This window comes from Diabrotica undecimpunctata, chromosome 1, assembly GCF_040954645.1.
Source record: "Diabrotica undecimpunctata isolate CICGRU chromosome 1, icDiaUnde3, whole genome shotgun sequence".
In the NCBI taxonomy this organism is placed as follows: domain Eukaryota; kingdom Metazoa; phylum Arthropoda; class Insecta; order Coleoptera; family Chrysomelidae; genus Diabrotica; species Diabrotica undecimpunctata.
In genome coordinates, this window is record NC_092803.1 from 154,517,159 (window position 1) to 154,538,515 (window position 21,357).

At 31.7% G+C, this 21,357-nt stretch overlaps 1 protein-coding gene across 1 annotated transcript in view; it reads left to right on the top strand.

The window, feature by feature from the left end:
* Positions 1 to 21,357, top strand: part of LOC140432403 (sodium/potassium/calcium exchanger 5-like) — a 57,954-nt gene that overhangs the window by 24,057 nt on the left and 12,540 nt on the right. Inside the window, exons 4-7 of the mRNA XM_072520280.1 lie at positions 1,690 to 1,837; positions 8,564 to 8,749; positions 19,306 to 19,515; positions 20,682 to 20,783. Of these exons, the coding sequence (XP_072376381.1) occupies positions 1,690 to 1,837; positions 8,564 to 8,749; positions 19,306 to 19,515; positions 20,682 to 20,783 (646 nt within the window). The remainder of the gene's footprint in view (positions 1 to 1,689; positions 1,838 to 8,563; positions 8,750 to 19,305; positions 19,516 to 20,681; positions 20,784 to 21,357) is intronic.

Consider the following 21,357-nt stretch of genomic DNA (forward strand, 5'->3'; position numbering starts at 1 on the left):
ATGGCATAAAAATTTGAGCTTTATGTGACAGTAAAAGTTCGTATGCTCTAAAATTGCAGATCTATACAGGAAAGGAAGCAGGTGCCGCGCCAGAACGGAATCAGGGAATGCGTGTGGTGTGCGACTTGTGTAGTGATTTGAAAGGCCACAATATTACTTGTGATAACTTTTTTACATCATAGAATTTAGGACAACTTCTTCTAAAAAGAAAAAATACAATGCTAGAGACTATAAGAAAAAATAAGCCAGAGCTTCCAGCACAAATTGCGAATAAATAAGTTCATACTTCGTCTTTTTACTTCACGCAAGATACCACTGTTGTTAACTATATTCCTAAAAAGAATAAAAATGTTATTCGTATGAGTACTTCGCATCATGATAAGGCTATTACTGACAGAAATGAAAAAAAGCCCCAAATTATTTTAGATTACAATTTCAGTAAGGGAGCAGTGGTTACTCTAGATCAGCTTATTGATACATATACATGTAAGAGGAAGACAAATCGCTGCCCTATGATTGTTTTTTATAATATGCTGGACATTTCTGCCTACAACGCGATCGTTTTATGGACATCAATAAATCCCCAATGGAACACCAAGAAACTTACAAAACGGCGAATTTTTCTTGAGGAATTGGGAAAAACACTGATGAAACCACTTATCTTTTCCAGAAAAAATTTACCAAGAACTAAAGACTCACAAGAACTGGTAAAAAAAACACGAACAGAAGCGAGTAGATCAGATGGAAATTCTAGTGAATCGTCTATGAACAATCCAACTCCGCCTGCTAAACGAGCACGCTGTAATTTTGCTCTAAAAACGATAAGAAGACACGATAAGATTTTATGTTGTGGATGTCACAAACATATTTGTAAAACCCATTCTTTTTATTACTGCCCCAGTTGTAAATTAAAATTAAATTTTGTAGATATTTGTTCTTAGGCTTTTCTGGGAAAGAAAAAAATGTCTTACATTTTTGTAAATAAGGTTTAATTAACATTAGCAACATAATAATTTTTTGTTAATAAAGTTTTGTTTAGCACCATTAGCTTATTTTATTTTGATTAAGGACCGTAAACCATAGTTGGGTCATATTGACCCGAACAGTACATTTGCATAGTTGATTCGAACGGAACAGCAGGGTTAAAACACGAAAATTTCTAGCATAATCTAAATAAGACTTGAAGCAATCAATGTGTACCATGTAAACCATGTATACATAAATAAAATAAAAGTGACCTTACATTCGACTGCGGAGAACTTAACCACTAAATACATAATGAAATTATGTCATTAAAGATAGGGGCCAAGATCTCTTGCTTTTATTTACTTTTTTAATATTCCACTAAAAATTGTTTTACATTAAGTAAATATTATTTATTAATTTTAATAATTTTAAATATACAAAAAATACAAAGACTTGCTCTTGCTTTTATTTACTTTTTTAATATTCCACTAAAAATTGTCTTACATTAAGTAAATATTATTTATTAATTTTAAATATACAAAAAATACAAATATATATATATATATATATATATATATATATATATATATATATATAAATATATAAATATAAAAAATATAAATAAATGTGATATAAAATGAACTTGAAAATGTTTTTTTTTAATTTTAATAATTTTCAAAAACAAGTCAAACAAAAGTTACAAAGTTTTTTTTTTTAATTTAGGCAATGGATATTGAATGGTGGCCCATCACCCGTGATAGTACAATGTATTGTTTTGCAGTAGTTGCTTTAATTGTAGTTGTAGAAGATGGCACAATTCTACTTAGTGAAGCTATTGCTTTAGTCGTGTTATATTCTTTATATATTTTATGTAAGTATACTTTATTATTATAATAGCAAACGTAATAACTAACATCATATCTCTTATTCTCTGTCTTTATCCCTATGCCAGATCGGCTTCCCTAATTCTTCTTATTCTGGTTGACTAACCTTACAACTCGAAGTAAGTCTTCGCGGCATCCACTATTATACCTCTCGATCTTCTACTATCTTGCGCTTTCATTTCCATTACATTTCTTTATGCGATTGTATTTTGGGTCATATCTATATTAAACCCCTTTACCTATATGCCCTGCTTAAGCGTCTTCTACCAGGTCTTTTTTGGTTTTCTTTTCCTAATTATTTCGAAAACTTGCAAGTCAACACTTTTTCGTATAGACAAGGAGATCCTTTTGCCGATTTGTTGTTAACAGGTTAAGCGACATGGCGGACACGGGTGTCCGATTTGAAAGTCGCCACCTGGGCCACGGCGGACACCGGTATCCTCTTGACTTTAAATTTTTCATCACCCTTACCCGGCCGCCAAGACAAGATTTTATGCGGTTTTTATCATAGGAATGTGTCCGCTATGTCCCTGCAATATAAAATGTTGAGCCAGGTTCTGTGTAGCAATTCCGATTAAAAAAATATAGTGTAAAAACCAACTTGAGGTCTTTCATTAAGAATAGAAATAAGAATACCTACACTTGATAAAAAAATGTATTAAACAAATAAGCTATAGGAATACATATCCATTAAAGGTATGTACATAATATGTACACTTATTTTAAAAAAATTAATCAGTTTTGTGAAATAAATTGAAATATTCCAGACAAAACCTAGGACTATTTTCGCACTGAGCACAGTACGTTATTACTATCTTTACTTTATTTTTATCTATCAGTTCATCCTGTTTTCTCTTGTAACATCCATTGCAGTACCGTCTATTTTCACGGGCCTTGCAGTCTAATTTTGTAAATACGTGAGCATTGAGGTTTACTTTTGCATGACGTGTACGTTCATAAAACTGGCCGCCATCAAATTTTAACAATTCTTCAATAACTGCATATCGAAAATCATTTATGAATATGTTAGTCAGTTCGGCCTCCTTGTATATGAAATGGGCATTAACAACTGAAGTACCTAATAAAATTTCTATAACTATTTTTTTACCAACGGACAGTTCGTCGCAACGCCGTACTGTAACTCGATATCTGATCGGATAAATCAATGGAGACTTTACCTGAATTGTAATCAATTACCGCTTTCGGTTTTTGAATACTATTTCCCCGACGTTGAAGTTGGACCATTTCAGCGTTATGGAAGGTAGATAAAACCAAAACTTTTTGTCAATGGGTGTTGATATCCAAAAGTCTGTGCTCTAATTGAAGGCTTGTGTACCAGTTATCAGTTGCATAAATTCTACCAGACCCTAAAAGACCTCGCGACAATTATACACTTAGGTTCCACGTATAACCATTCTGACTACATAATTTAAATATTTTAATGCCATATTTATAGCGCACTTTTGTGGATTATGCTGCTTGAAGAGTAAACGTTCCCGAAACGGTACCATGGTTTCATCGATTCAAAATGTTTTCCCTGGTGTAAATATTTTTTGATAGTTGCTTATGATTTGGTCTATAAATGGTTACACTTTATACAGTCGGTCTCCTTCTAGCACTTAGAGTTATCTGAGAATTGCCACATTTTCAAACGTAACTTAAATCGGTTGCGGCTCATAAAATTAGGAGCAACATCCACTTCGTTGAATAATAATCCTGAATGGAATTCACTCGCACTATTCTCATGTAGCCCAGTAAACCTAGAAATTGTACAATTTTTTTTCGTCGCGTCATCTGACACCTCGATGAATATGGCTCGTTTTAAATGTCTCCGGTGGGCCATGGCAAACACCGGTGTCCATACGTAGTTCGCGCCAGGCCAAAGCGGACACCGGTGACCGCTCTATTTTGTTTAAAAACTGTTAACAAAAAATGGTTCAAATGGTGGGGATTCGATTTAATTGCGGATTAAATGTTAAAATTTTGTTTAATATTGCTTTGGCCCTAGGGAACATTTTGGTGAAAAATCCTTGGTGCTTAACCTGTTAAACTTGGCCTTGCAATATGCGTTAAAAAAAGCACAGCCAGAGTTGACAAATGGCTTTGCTACCGAGGTATTAAAAATGTTACTGTTGCTTTTGCTAATTACACAATATTTTTTCACATTTAATGTACTATATTATTATTCTTATCACTACAAAATTATCAATAAAAATTATACTAAACTAATTTTTGGAAAAGAAAATGCGAAGGCATGGGAGTACCGGTACGGAACGAATACCTATATACGTTAAGTTTTGCAGACGATCAAGTAGTGATTGCACAAGACCAAGACGACCTCAGCTACATGATGAAGAAACTACAAGAAGAATATACCAAGGCTGGCCTAGATATTAACCTCGCGAAAACAGAGTACCTATCTACAAGTGAAGAAGACATAGAAGATCTACAGATTGATGACAACGTAACAATCAAAGGAAAGGATAAATTCAAATACCTGGGGTTTATAATCACGAAAAAGGCAACAACAGAGGAAGAAATTACACAAAGATTAGGACAAACAAGAACAGCAATCCGACAACTTAACTCAGTATGGTGGGATAGACACCTAAATATGAAGACAAAAACGCAGATTTATAAAACATTAGTGCGAAGTATTATGACATATGGGGCCGAAAATTGGATCATAAACAAGAAAAACAGCAGTAAGATAATAGCAACAGAGATGGACTGCCTGCGAAGATGCTGCAGAGTAACAAGAATGGATAGGAGAAGTAATGACGAAATAAAGCAAAGAACATCAATAGAAACAGACATACTAACATATATAGAAAAAAAAAGACTAAAGTGGTATGGACATGTAAGAAGAGCTAGCGACAGCAGATGGATAAAAAGAATAACCGAATGGAGCCCCATAGGAAGGAGGAAAAGAGGACGACCCCGAAAATCCTGGAGGAACGAAGTAGACAACGCCATGAGTAAGAGAGGAGTAAACGATGGAGAATGGAACAACAGAGAGAGATGGAAACGGTTGAGCGAGGGAAGGCAGTGAATACTGTAGAATCCCTAAATATATACTAATTTTTGCTGATAATTTTGTTTGTTTTGTGTATTTTTGTGTTAAATCTGGATGTTTTTAAGTTAGTTTGTAATAATTTTTTATATGCAATAAGAACGTCATTTATTTTCCTTTCTGACATTTGAAATGTTCATAGAACGGGTGCTTCACATTGTTCTTTTTTGTTTAAAGAAAATGCTCATAATATATTCAATGTTTATTCCATGTTACTTGTTTAATAAAAATAGAAATTTAAGGCAATTTGAAAAATATTAATTTTTTTTTCTCTTTTATTAATTTTCATTATTTTTTAGAATTAAAATAGTCGTATCTCGGCTTCGTAATGACCCACAAATTTTTTTTCAAAACTTAAGAGCGTAGGCGCAAAATTTCGGACCAATGCTTTTTAAATGCATTTATTTTTTTTCGAATCCTGAGAAAACTAATAAGTATTTTTGAAAAATTTAAACGCAGAATGAAAGATTACATTATTACCGAGGGCAGAAAGTCCCTGAAAACTTCTATGATGTTTATTTTAATAAGATACAGAGGTGACAAAGAAGAGAAATTTAAGTGTGTTTTTTAATTTCAAATTAAAACTCATTCAAAAGAAACTTTCTGTTTATTCTTAGGGACTTTCGGCCCTCTGTAATAATGTAATCTTTCATTCTGCGTTTAAATTTTTCAAAAACATTTATTAGTTTTCTCAGGATTCGAAAAAAATTAATGCATTTAAAAAGCATTGGCTCGAAATTTTGCGCCTATGCTCTTTTAAATGCAACTTCTTAATATCAGCTATTTTATAAAAATATTGAGACACACCTATGTAAAAAGAGTCATGAAAAAATCGAAAAATATGTTCATATTATAGCTGAAATTTTGTTAAATTTTCAACCATTTTTTTTGACAAATTCGAAAAATGTTGCTTAAACGGAGTGGTGCATGTTTTATTTATTTTATAATACATCACAAGCTACCAAAAAAAGAAGTTGCAGAGGTTTGTCTTAAAATTTTGAGACACTGATTTTTCAAAAACTTTTTAAAACTGCTTCAGTTTCAGATTTATAAAAAGTAGGCAGGTAAATTGTATGACGCTAGTTTAGAAAACTGAAGATTTCACCTTTATAGACCAAAACGTTCAAAATTGTCTATAAAAGTGGCTTTTTCTTCATCTTAAAGTTCCATCTCCTATCGGAGGTTAGATATCATAACGGCTATGGTCACTTTGTTGGCTGCTGCTCTAAAAAGTTGTAGTGAACTACAGTTAAACCATTCTGTAAGGTTCCTCAGCCAGGAGATGCGTCTTCTTCCTATGCTTCTTCTTCCTTGGATCCTTCCTTGCATAATAATTTTCAGCAGCTCATATTTTTCTCCTCTGGTTATGTGACCCAAATACTCTAGTTTTCTTCTTTTTATGCTGTTCATAATTTCTAACTCCTTATTTAGACGTCGTAGTACCTCAACATTGGTAATCCTTTGAACCCACTGAATTTTTAATATTCATCTGTAACACCACATTTCGAACGCTTCTATTTTTCTTATGTGTTGTTTCTTCAACGTCCAAGCTTCCATTCCGTATGGTAAGATAGAAAATATGTAACATCTTAGAGCCCCCAATCTGAGATGCAACTGAAGGTCTATGTTGGTAAGCATTGTCTTCATTTTCACAAATGCTTGCCTTGCGGTTTCAATTCGGACTTCTGATTTTTCTGCTTTGGTCATTTTTTTCATCAACCCAGGTTCCCAGATATTTGTATGTCTCTACTTTTTCTATTTGGGTTTGCTCTATCATCAATCTTTCATTTCCATATTGCGTTTTTGAGACAATCATAAATTTAGTTTTGGTCTTATTTATTTTTAGTCCGTATCTAATGCAATAATCGTTAATTCTATTTACCAATTCTTGTAGCGATTCCAGGGTGTCTGCCATTATAACGGTGTCATCAGCGAATCTTATGTTATTTACTATTCTTCCGTTTACAGAGATTCCATCACCCAGATCCGCTATTGCTTCCTGGAATATGGCTTCACTGTACACGTTAAACAGTAATGGTGACAGAACACAGCTCTGTCTTACTCCTCTCTTTATATCTATATTTTCGGACTTTTGTTCTATCTTTATATTGGCCTTTTGATTCCAATACAGATTGATAATGATTTGTAAGTCTCGTCTGTCTATATCTTTATTTCTCAGTATTTCTATTAGTTTTTCATGTCGGACCCTGTCGAATGCCTTCTCAAAGTCGATGAAACAGGAATAAATATCTAAGTTCATATCTAAGCATCTTTTAGAGAGGACATTAAAAGCAAACAATGCCTCTCTCGTTCCCAGTCCCTTGCGGAACCCAAACTGAGTATCATCCATATCATCTTCTAGTTTTCTATATAATCTTCCATGAATCACCTTTTGAAATATTTTGAGGGTATAGCTTATTAGTGATATTGTCCTATAGTCTGAACAACCTTTGGCATATACTGTTTTTGGTATTGCTACAAAGGTGGACACCAACCATTCCTGTGGGATTTTTCCAGTTTTATATACTTCATTAAATAGGTCCAGAAGTACAGGTAGAGTTTCATCGTCTAGACAGTTCAGTAGTTCCGCAGGTATTTCGTCTGGACCTACAGTTTTTCCGTTTTTTGCGTTTCGTATTGCTTGTTCGATTTCCTCTATTATGATCTTTGGCCCCGTTTCGCTGTAGATTTCTTCCGGTTCTTGTCGATTATCCTCAAACAGATCTGTTATGTATGTCTTCCATTTTTTTAATTTCTCTTTAATTTCTATAATGATTTTTCCATTTGCGTCTTTCAGAAGGGCATCTTTTGTTTTTCTCAGTGTATTTGTCATTTCCTTTATTTTCTTATGCATGTTGAAGCTATCATACTGTTTAGCATATGCCTCTATTTCACTGCATTGATTAGCAAGCCAGGTGGATTTGGCCTCTTTTATTTTCTTTCCTATCAATCTCTGTAGTTCCTTGTATTTTGCCTTACTCCTGCCTTTATGTTTCCTCCATTAGATCTAAGATTTCTGAAGTCATCCATCTCTGTTTTTTTCTTATTTTTATCTGCAGTAGCTTTTTTCCTGCCTTTATTAAAGTTTTCTGTACCATGTTCCATTTGTCATTAACATCTGTTGTTTTTATCACGTCTTGTTTGATTTTCTTTAAGTTATCATTTATTTCTTGTTTTAAGCTCTGACGTATAGGTTCTTCTTTTATCTTTGAGACATCAAACCGTGGTATATTTGTTTGTTTTTGGATCTTCTTCAATTTTATCTGCATTACGCCTACTAATGGATTATGGTTTGAGTTTATGTCAGCTCCGGGGTATGTTCTCAGAGACTTTATAGCGTTTCTATCTGGTGAACAATGTTGTCTTCTGAATTCGCAGGTGATTTCAACGTTCAAAATTGTCTATAAAAGTGGCTTTTTCGGCTGTATAGAAAAGAGGGACAAAGACATTTAATTTTATTAGTTTAAGGAGTACTACTTGGCTAAGTAGCTGGTTTCTTAGCTAAAAATCCGATTGTCTAGAAACTACGATATATTTATACTAATTCAATATCTCTTTTGTAAAGCGATTAAAGTTTTATTTTTTTCTTGTTTTTAAGATGGTTATTTTGCATACTAATTATTTTATTTGATGTTTAAAGTGATGTGTTTCAACAGCAGCCTTAGCAGAATAGCTCATAAAATAGTTGCGAAAATTAAAAGAAGAAATTATTATGTGGAAGTGATGGGAGAGACGCATCCTCTTCTATACCGGAAGAACGGTAAATATCAGGGAATTGACGAAATCCTTCAAGAGGAAATAACGCTTGAGGACTGCGAAAAATTTGGTAACCAAAACTGCATTATTAATCCTAGAGTTAAGGCTTATTTAAAGCTATAGTATTCAAGTGCATTTTTTTTACTGAATTAGTGTATGGGCTAAATATAATATATCCCATTTAAATTAATATTTTAAAAATAAGTTAATTTTTTATGTAAAATTATTGAAATGCACCGTGCTTAAGCTTTAAATTAAAATATTTAACTGATGTAGTTCAATATACGGTTTCAGACGAACTAAAATAGACAATCAAAATAAATTTATTTACAAATATTTATTTAAATTACCTAATTATTTTAATTTACTGTAAACATAATCGAGTAATATTTAGAAAGAAAGTAAAAAATAAAACTTGGTGCACAAAACAAGTAGGTAAAGTAAAAGCCATGTATGGAGACCGGTTTACCGTTAAATTCTGATAACTTTATTAGTAAATCAAGCAAACGAAGATATCTATTACAAGATCTTTATGTATAACATTTTACTGCTCTATTGTGTCAATCAGCGCTGCTCATCAAGTTTTCGGAATAGTGCGGAATATAATATTATCGTACTTTATACAGTGAATTTATTAATAAACACGTTTTAATGATTTTTGTTTAATTTCTTGTGATGCCTTATGTAGATTTAACAAATAATCAAGGTAATGCCATTCTTGTTTATGTGTCGTCTTCTACTGAAGGTTGCCGATCATCAAACAATAGGTTTCTTTGTTTTGTGCCGCATGTGTTATGTTCGCAGCTTCTGGTATTTGAAACCATTCTCTAAAGTTTCTCAGCCAGGATTTTTTCTTTCTGCCCAAACCTCTTCTACCTTCAATCTTGCCTTCCACGATAAGCTGTAGCAGACTGTACTTATCATTACGAAACACATAACCCAGGTATGACGCTTTCCTCATTTTAACAGTTGTTAACAATTCCACATCTTTACCCATTCGTCTTAATACCTCTGTGTTGGTCACTCTGTCTGTCCAAGGTATTCTCAGTATGCGTCGATACAGCCACATTTCTAGAGCCGCTTACTTTTTTATAGTTGCTGTTGTTAACGTCCACCCTTCAACTCCGTAAAGTAGCGTAGAGAGTACGTAGCATTTCGTGGCGCGCCATCGGAGATTAACACTGAGGTGGCGGTTGCTTAAGAGCTTTCTCATTTTGATGAATTTGGATCTTGCTATTTCAATTCGGATCTTAATCGCTACATCTGGGTTCCACTTATCATTTACTGTATATCCCAGATATTTAAATCGGTGTACTCTTTCAATACGTTCGGCTTCAATATTCAGGTCGATATGTTGAATGTTCTTTTTACTGATCACCATAAATTTAGTTTTCTTTCTATTGATCTTCAGTCCAAATTGGTTGCCAGTTGTATTTACTCTATTTAGCATCATCTGTAAATCTTCGGTATTATCGGCCAGTATAACAGTATCATCTGCATATCAAAAATTACTTATTGGTACGCCATTAATCTTGATGCCCTCGTTGTACTCTTCCAGTGCCTTTAGAAATATTTGTTCCATGTACAGGTTGAAAAGCAGTGGCGAAAGAATACAGCCATGTCTAACCCCTCTCAAAATGGTTACGTTTTCACTCACCATATGTCCATTCTTCATGTGGGCTGTTTGATTCCAATATAGATTTTTTATAATCTGGATGTACTTAGTGTAAAGTCTACATGACCAATGACAATGCCATTAAAAGAACATACTATTATTAAAAAAATTAGGTTCCATCCACATAAATATCATTGAAAAATGATTCATGCTATATAAAAACTGTTATCGACAAAGATATATGTATTGAAAAATGTTATTTAAAACTATTATTTTTATTATAAGACTTTGTTTCCAATCAGGAAGGTTTAACAACTATAATAATTTTCCTAATAACAGGTATTTAGTGTCATAGGTGTTTTTAATAGTGGAATAATAAATGAAAACTTTAAATACTATAATGCAAATTTTTGATAAATTTTGCAACATATAATTCCGAGTAAGTTTTTAAAATTTTAACAAAACAAATAATCTTACTAATTTTTTCTGTTTATAAATCAACACAATAACTACACTACAGGCATGTTTATTTTTATATTGATAAGTTGGGCTTCTTTAATAGCTGAATATGCTTTTTATAAACAGCTGTACATAAGGAGAGTTGCTAAATAAGTTTTGAGACAGTAACACAAATTTAAGTTTATAATTGTTGGTCTTCAAGACGAATTTCGTAAAGGTCTGTCTGTTGTGTCAAACGTCAGCTCTGTGCATAAACTAATACTAGAAATAAAGCAAAAAGTAAAAGTCTGACAAAATTCAGATTCTCACTCAAATTTGTGTCTTCTACAATTTAAAAAGCAAATAAACGATGAAATAAATCGACGTGGGGAATACAAAATTGCATTGCACATCATAGCGCTTCATCTAAGTAAGAATCTTTCATAAACTAGATTCTAATACTCAAAATACGAGTAAATAAAGACACTAAGACAGTTAAAATTTGATTTTACATATAGTGCTTCTACGATTCACTTATACATATTACGTCCTATTTGGAATTCCTACGAAAGCAAACATCCATCTGGACCATAACCAAAGCTTTTAATGTTTTTTTGTGGAGTCTTTTATTATGCTGTTTTTTTGATGTTTTTTTGAAAACTTTCAGCGTTTTTCAAATTTTGAAAATGTTTTTGTATTTTTTAGTAGCGGTAATTTTTAAATTTTAATCATAGCTCTAACGATGGGTTTGTGAGCCGAAAGCTAGGAACTAAATGCTTTATATACTTTTAAAATACTTTTCTTTGCAATTCATTCATTTAAGTGTGTACAAAAGATATCAGTCTTTTGCAATCATTAATATCTGCCCCTGGCGGATTGTTTGATATTTAGATTTTTATCTCTAAGGTTTGTTTTAATAAATAAAACTATCAAATTTAACGAAAAATATTTTTTTACTGGTCTGTCTCAAAACTTCTGGTATTCCACTAATATTATAATAACTACAATCTAAGTGATGATAACAGTCCGATTTAAAATTTTAATAAATTTTTATCTTCACCAGGTTTTTATTTATAGTCCAATTTAAATATATTTTTTTTAATATGTAGACGGTAATGCTAAAGCATTTTACTTATTTTAGATTTCCGAATAGGGCTCGATTTACGCATAATATATATATATATATATATATATATATATATATATATATATATATATATATATATATATATATAAGAAAAAAGAAAAAAGAAGTACTTGTGACTCGTTTGGAAAAAATATATAAATGTTTTTGATAGGTTCGAGTCAATAAAAGGGGCTATTGATATATCTACATATATATATATATATATATATATATATATATATATATATATATATAAAGCTATATATATATATATATATATATATATATATATATATGAGGCTATATATATATATATATATATATATATATATATATATATATATATATATATATATATATATATATATATATGAGGCTATATATATATATATATATATATATATATATATATATATATATATATATATATATATATATATATATATATAGCTTTACCTGCCTAAATTTATGTTTACGAGATACCACGTATTACCTGTGATAGTGTCTATATTGGGCATACCAGTCAACTGCTTTAATCCAGAATTTGTTCTCACAAATATGACACGAAAAACATCACTGCGTCCATAAAATATGGGAATGAGAAGAAAGCATAAATTTGACTTCGAAAATATTAAAATTGTAAAAACCGAGCAAATCAAAAAAAAAGAGGGAGAAATACGAATCAATACAAATAAAAAGAAATCCTAACGTAGTCTTCATAACATAACCCATATAAAAATAATTATATATTAATGACAGTAAACCACGAGATTACCACCATTTTAGAACCTTGACAAATTCAAGCGTTACCTACAGAAACGTAATTCTTTTAATATTATTTTGAGTTGTAAATAAATTTATATAAATATAAACTTTATTTTCAAGAAAAGATCAAATGTTTTGTATAAAACTTAATGAGGTCGCTGGTTAAATGATATTCAATAAATAATAATAACGAAAAAATAAAATAATTTGTTTTTAAGTAAATTAGCGAAAAATAGCAAATGTCCGTAAATGGATATGTAAAATAAAATGCAATTCAAATAACAATTGGCAGATTTAATATCTTATTGTCAATTCTATATGAGATTCACTTACCTTTTGTCTGTGGTTGGGCCTCGCTCGGAGTCTAAGGTCTAAGGGTAAAAATGGGATGCACACCCGATGCTGGTTTGCTTGCTTGTGTTCTTGACGAGAGGTTGGTGTAGAGTGGCCGATCATACGAAACAAAAAATGTATGTACGCGAATCCATTGGGGTGGTTCTTCTGTTCTTAGGACCTCCGTGAATAGCCGTAAATTAAGCTTAAAGTGGCATTTTAAACTTTCTACACAAAGAATGGGTACGTTTCCTTAGGACTCTGAAGTGTTTGGGTTGATAAATGTTTCCCAAAAACATGTTGTTTTCAGACAAGTGAATTCTCAGAACTTGACAATAATTAATCAGCCAAATTGAGTTCGAGAATTTAAAAGATGAACTAAAGCCATATTATACTTAGCTAATATACTATGATTAAATAAAAGATTTAAAACTAAATAAGGTCATATTCTGAATATTAAAAATAAAATATTTAAATGAGTCTTGACACTTTTCCAAACATTCTCCGCCCCAAAACGAATGTTTTTAAAAACAACTACAACGATAAGGATAAAAAACAAACACTGAACTATTAATGTAATAATAATAAAAAAGAAGAAAAATATAGTTGTTAACAAATAGGTAGTGGACAGATCTTGACCACCGGACGTTGTAGGATGCCATCTGAAGCTGTTCTCAGACTAACAACGCGTACAATACCGTCGGTGCCGTAATGCAACTCAATGATTTAGAGAAAAAATTGCAATCATACATCTTTTGGGATATATTGATAGAACTACACAAGAAGATTTTACAATATTTAACGACAGACATGTAATCGTCCTAATATTAGCTGTAAGTACGGGGCAGTACAAAAGTAAATAGTGCAATAAAAAGTAAACCCACCCCATATAAAGAAGAAGAAATAATGATCAAATCTATTTAGACTTAAGTAGGATGTCCTTAACAGGCAATATCTTCGAGTAAAATATATTCATTTTAGTAAGGTAATAAAATATATAGCCACTTTTACTATGAATGTAGTAGCACCGTAATAATTGTACCGACCTTATTGATTGTTTTAATATTGTCACTATAACGTCCGTAAAAGCAATTTCAATACACATTTGGAATATCCTAAAACTAAAACTAAATTTATTTTAAATAAATAAGTTTCTTATTTATTTAGTTGATATTTACTAAATCTGCTCTCCATTTTAGGTATCTTTTTGTTACATTTGTTAATACTTATATACTAGACTAGTTGTTATAATTTGTACTTTATAAACTCATTGTTATGAAACTCTGGTTTTGAAAAACAATAGATGTTTATCTATCTATCGCCATTACACAATTGTCACTACTGGACAGCAGATTATCTTTATTAAGTCAATATCTGTTGTGGTATACTCAACGAGCAAATTATTAATAATTTCGTTTTTGAGGAAAACTTAAACGCACAGTAATTTTTAAATTCAGTTAGTTGACTGTTCATTTTATTTTCATTACACTTATGATTTAAGTTGAAATATTACAAAAACTGTATTTAAAAACTTATTTACAAAAAATGTATAATTAAAAAGACCTTTTCGGTCTACAGACCGAAATATAACAGAACGTTTTCGGAATAACAAGTTCGTCATCAGTGCAGTTACCAGGTCTAGATGAGTGAAGCTACTAAATATGTGGATAAAAACCATTTAAATGATATTAAATTTCGGTAAGATAGTTTCGAAACAAATTCAGATTTCTGCTTTAATCTGGAGCCTTCTAAAAATTGCAAGACATGACCAGACGATGATAAAGATGTTAAAGAAGACATGGGGAATCTAAAATTTGCATTCCACGACATGTCTATTCATCTAGGCAGAAATCCTAACGAATTTGTTTCTCGTACTCATACAGAGTAGATCCGAATAAAATGAAAAAGACAGAAAAGATTTTATTTCACGTTCAAAGCGTCTATGTATCTATTGATACGTATTTCGACTTAAAAAGTCTCATCAGACTTATAGAACGGCTATGAATAACTATTCTGATGAGACTTTTTAAGTCGAAATACGTATCAATAGATACATAGACGCTTTGAACGTGAAATAAAATCTTTTCTGTCTTTTTCATGATATTAAATTTGTTATTTATTACATCTTTTCTGATAAATTCGTACGATGTTAAAGTTTTAAATAGATTACTGCATGTGTAATGTGGAATGTGGTTTCATAGACGTGATTAAAGATAAAGCATTGCTAAGAATTGGAACCGGAAAATGTCTTATGTGGGACATATAGTGAGGGGAAATCGATATATTACCACTGATCCTTAAGGGAAAAATAAAAACCCGTAGAGGTGTAGGAAAACAACCAGATTTCTTGATTAAAAATATTCGTAAATGGACCCAGATAACAAATGCAGGACAATTATTTCATGTGACAGATCAAGAAGCCTTGACAATGGTGATTGTTAACGTCGGATAACTCTGACATGCCACGTGAAGCAGAAGAATAATGCATGGCAGCGCAAGACTTCCAATTGGAGGTTGCTAATCCTGAGTCTCTAATGGACATTATCATAATTCCCCTAGTTCCCTATGACATCACTTAGACAATACGTTTCTTCTTGTGCCATACACCACTTGAGTACGTCAAGATTGGGGAGTGGAGTAGTCGAACTATAATTCTCATCGGAAGATGACTCAGTTAAAGTGCTATAAGCTAGTTGAGGGGAGTTCTCTTCTTCTTCAAGTGCCATCTCCGCGGCGGAGGTGGGCAATCATCACAGCTATTCGGACTTTTGAGACGGCTGCTCTGAAAAGTTCATTTGATGTACATCCGTACCACTCTCTCAGGTTGCGCAGCCATGACATTCTACGCCTCCCTATGCTTCTCTTTCCTTGGATCTTTGCCTGCATAATCAGTTGGAGCAAGGTGCATTTCTCTCCACGTGTAATATGTCCGAGATATTCCAATTTTCTTGTTTTTATTGAATTTAAATATCCATTTCTTTGTTCATCCTTCCCAGAACTTCTTTGTTTGTGACGTGTTCTGTCCATGATATTTTCAGAATTTTTCTGTACACCCACAGCTCAAATTATTCCAGTTTTTTCATTAATGTTGCATTCAAGGTCCAAGATTCCATTCCATAAAATAAAGTCGAAAAAACATAGCACCTCGCCAACCTAACTCTTAGTTTCAGTTTTAAATCTCTGGTACATAGAACTCTTCTCATTTTGTTGAAATTGGCTCTAGCCTTTTCTATTCTTATTTTTATCTCCTGATTGTAATCATTTGTGGAGTTAATCATTGTTCCCAGGTATGCATATTTGTCCACTTGTTCGACGTTGGTTCCGTTTATTAGAAGATTCTCGTTATTTCTTTGAGTTTTTGATATTCTCATAAATTTCGTCTTCTTGACATTCATTGTTAGACCATACTCTTTTCCATACTCTGCTATTCTGGTCACCAGTCTCTGAAGATCTTCAATGTTTTCGGCTAAGATCACAGTGTCGTCCGCATATCTAATGTTGTTAATGGGAACTCCATTTACCTTTATTCCAGCTGTTTCACCCTCAAGAGCTTTTTTCAGGACCTCTTCGGAGTAGGCATTGAAAAGAATTGGCGACAACACGCATCCCTGTCTTACTCCACATCTAATTTCAATTTCTTCTGACAGGGGAGTACGGCGACTTTTACTTTCTAAATTGAAAAAAAAACAATTTTTAAATAAAAAAGAAAAACCATTACATTTATATTTATAGTTACATTTTTTTATACATTGTTAAGAACATATTTAGGTATACAAAAGATTTTTTTTGCACTTTTAGTGGTTTTTCACCACTGCAGAAAGCATCTTCCAAAATGTGTATTTTAATTTGGGAGACACTTTTCTGCTTTTTAACTTACTTATTAACTTTTTTAACTTTTATTACTAAAAAGTAATAAATAAACCTTTATAAACTTTCTAAGCTAAATCTTTACAAAAGATCTACCAGTTTCGAAATAGCCATTTCGAGTAAAAACATAAAATGGTTATATTAATTTTTTCCATCTAGTCAGCCGTTTCTGGTGAATATTGGATGCACTTATTGCCCAATGAAAATTGTAAATGGTCTATCAAAGCCTTTTTTCATAATTTTACCCTCTCTTGGTGTCTCGCTGCTGATTCAATTTGCTTGAGCAATAAGAGCTTTGTCTATATTTTCCGACCAACTCCTTACTATTTCTCCAATTGTTATTCCCATAAGGTCTATTACTTTGAGGTTGATTTTATTCAATTTCTTTTTTCATGTCTTCGATATAATTTGGATATCTCTGAATAGCAGTACATAAAAAACTGACATTTCTGGAATACTTTTAGAGATAACTTAGTCGTGTTAGGGACGTTAGTGGTTGAAGATTTGGCATTTTCAATCTTCTACCTCTTTTTTCTTCTTTTTCATTTATTTCTTAACATTTTTTTAAATCTTGTTCGTGGTTTTTTCTTTGTTTTTCTGATGGCGTCTCTTTCTTTTTTATATTTAATAATCGCCGATAGGATATTCGCCTACGTTTTGCTGTTGCCTTACCGATGTTATTAATGTAAAATACATTATACAATTCTCTGGATCTTTTCAAAATATTTATGGTTAAATCAATTTTTATTTTTTTACCAGATTCTTTGTGATTGGCCGAAGAATAAGTTTTGTGAAAAACGTATTACATGGAAACCTCAATCTTATTAAGCTCTGATTTTTTTACTGCATAATAATCAAAACGATGATTTTTACCTCCAACTTTATAGCTTTTTCTGTTCATTTTCCAATTATTGAAAAAATGCCCACCAAAGACGTAAAATCGCTCTTCATCCATGGGCTATCTTCAGATCTCCTTAAGGGAGATCCCCATTACTGAAGGTTGGCTATAACTACAGCAAATTGCTCTCTATCTTGAGCTGTTCTTAGTATCGAATATGTGTCCATGCCTGTCCAGTCTCTTACATTCTTCAACCAGGAGCATTTTCTTCTTCCTGAATCTCTTTTTCCTTCCACTTTCCCTTCCAATATAAGTCGTAGGAAGTTGTAGAAAATAAATCTTCAGATACCGTCAAATAATTAGCTTCATTTTCATCTTTCTCGCTCAATTTTATTTCATCCTTTACTGACTTTTAAGTTATAAACTCAAAATAATATTTTGAAGCTTTATGCATTTTAAAAATTGCAGAATAATAAAGAATAGCGGTAACAGTAAAGTTTACGATATATCCATCAAATTCAAGAACGTTTTAGGTCATTATACCCTAAATCAAGAATTCTCGTTACGTGAATTCTCCGCACAACACTCGACATAAATTTTGAAATTTTATTGTGTAAATAAAATTTCTTTTTTGCACTTAATATGTTAAGAAAAAGTTAAAAACAAAAGATTTAAAGCACAATATTACATAATTTATATAGCTTTATTAGAGCACAATATTACGTTATTTTTTGTCGATCAGCTGGGCAATTCAGAATTGTTTTCTGCAGCAAACTGGTTTGATTTTATTTCATGTTATGCTTATTTTGATGCCTTTTCTTACTTTGATTGTCTTTTAAATGACCACCAGGTCCAGACGTTTTTTCCGATTTTTAAAACAATAAATGTCAATAAAATTCAATATTGAGGACGTGCTGTCGTTATAAATTTTAGAAAGCAACTATTCAGTTGCAGTTGTTCAAGTAAGGCGTTGCGCTCCATGCTTCGGCCACAAAAAAATATAAAAACACTAACAAAAACCGGCGGAAGCCACCAAAAAATTAACAAAACCTAAAAATCAGTCCACGTAGAGCCCAAACCCTTTAGCACCAAGTCAAACTGGGGACACAAGTAAGCAATTTTAGTTTGGCGGCCAAGTCACAAGAGGATAACAGCAGTAAAGCGCTTAGCGCTAGCCTAAATTTCAGTCGTTTTTTTTTTATTTAGAAAGTAAAAGTTCCCATAACTCTACATGTGTGTATGGTATTCTATGCTTGTGCATATGTGTGTCATGTATTATTAACCAATATTAATGTGCTACATGCCCATAGTATGTATGGGAATAATAAATTACTCGACCAGTCTGTCCGCGCGATGTCTTCTAGATCACACTTATAGTTTGAGCCTGGCATGGAACCTAAACAAAATATTGTTTTTTCTTATATATTGTAAATAAATCCAAATATTTAAAGATTATAAATTAATTTGGGATTATTTACCTTCGACTTACCCAAAACTTATCAAAATTGGACCATAAATAAAAAAGATAGTTAAGATCAAAAAAATTTTTAACATTTTAAAATGGCTCGTTCTAGCACCTGAGTGCAGTTTAACCTAAACAACAACGAGATCTAAACAGGTAATAATAGTTTTAAAATTTTACAGAGGAATCTACAAATATCTGGATCTGGCCCAAAGAGGAGACAATCAAGGGGAAGCTTTGGTGGATATTTACCTGGCCTTTATCATTTCTTCTCTTTCTGACTATACCAGACTGTAGAAAGTATCCCAGATTGTATGTGATTACATTTATTATGTGCATTATTTGGATTGGGATCACTTCCTACGTAATTTCATGGCTAATAACTATTATTGGTAAGTACTGATCTGTAGTATCTCGAGTTGTAATGACTCATTGAGAAAAATAATTATAGTTGGGGTATATGTAAAAGTAAATAGCTGTTATCAGTGGTCAATTCAATAATCAGTAGATTTTAGCGAAGAAAATTAAAAGAGAATTAAAATATATTTAATTAATTAAATCTACATAACTGCAAAATTCTGAAAACATTTGTTTGGAAACTTCGACAAAATTTATTATAATTTTTTATCACTACAGCTCATCTATTTTTGGTATTCGTTTACACTTTATAGTCCTTAACTGCAAGTTGAGGACGAAAAAATGTCTTAAGTTAGTCAATTAGAATTATGTTTGTATTCTTTAATTTTTTAATTTCCATAGGTTCTAATCAAGAAAAATAGCCTTTTATTTTAAATGTCAAGAATTTGAAATTCGTTATTAAAATAATGATTATAGTCCAGAAAGTGCGTACATAGAATCTGTTTTTCTATTATTGAAAGAACTTTTATGTTCTGCTATACGTTTGTTAAAAGATCTATCAGTTTGACCAATGTAAGTTCTTGAAATTTAATTCTATCTCGAAGTTGTTTTTTGACACGGAATTTCTATTCATCTATATAACATGCTATGGTAGGCTGCCAATTTATGTTGTGTAGGATGAGATGACGATTTTTGTATAGCCGTGTCAGTATGGGTAGTTTTATGAAATACGGAGAAGTCATGTTTGTTTTTGAGTCTTACGATTCTATTTTGTTTCTATTGTAAATTTATAATGACTATAAAGTGAATTATTGTAGCATAAAAATTGGTCAAATTGCCTGTTAGTTCCTGTAAAACCAGTACATTGTCTACAAACCTTCACCAATTTAAAAACTGTTTGAATACGGGCTGTTTTGAAATCTTTGTTTCTAGATGATCCATAAAAATTATTAATAAGTTATATAAGCACTGTTATTTATATACATTTAATTATTAAATTCATAGTAATCCTCTTTTATGAAGATTTTAAGAAGACCTATGTTACAAATGTAATATTGGATTTATATAATCATGGTTATTTACTAGAACCAAAGTAAACTCACCAAAATATCACATCTCTTAGCTTAGCAATATCTTACCTTAGTGCATTTTAAATATGTAAATATTTATTTTTTATTAATAAGAATATTTATTCTTTCAGGTAATACTTTATCAATACCTGATTCAGTAATGGGGCTGACATTTTTAGCCGCCGGAACTAGTGTACCTGAAGCTGTTTCTAGTGTTATAGTAACTAAACAAGGTAAGACTTAAAGCAATGTAAAAAGAGCATTATTTATTAGTAAACAATAAGGTAAATATATAGCGTAAAACATTTATTAATTGGTAAAGGTATCCTTCAAAATAAATTTAGTAGCTCAAACGATAGTGTTTGATTATTATGTGAAAGGTTAGGGTTTGACTCATGGCACAAACAAAATAGTTTTTTAAAATTTTCATAGGCCTCAGATTTATTAAGACTGTATAGAACAAAATGTTGGGTAAAATCGACTTGATGTTGTCGCTTTGAAGCCCAGAAGTTCTATGGAAGGACGGAAGATTTTATTTCTTTTCTATCAATTTAGTGGTGCTTCTATTCCATTGGTTTTGCCAAACATCGTGCAGTTTTGCTTTTAACCTTCGGAGTACGGAAATTATTTTACTTACTTAGATTGCGATGATGGGTCATGCGTGATCCTTAATTCAACAACAAACACAGGAACATAAAAATTATAATCCTAAATTATTGTAATTAATTTTTTTACGATGGTTTACCATCCTTGGTTTTCTTGGCAGTAGTTGCATTTAATTTTGACAATATGGACTTCTTCGCGTTT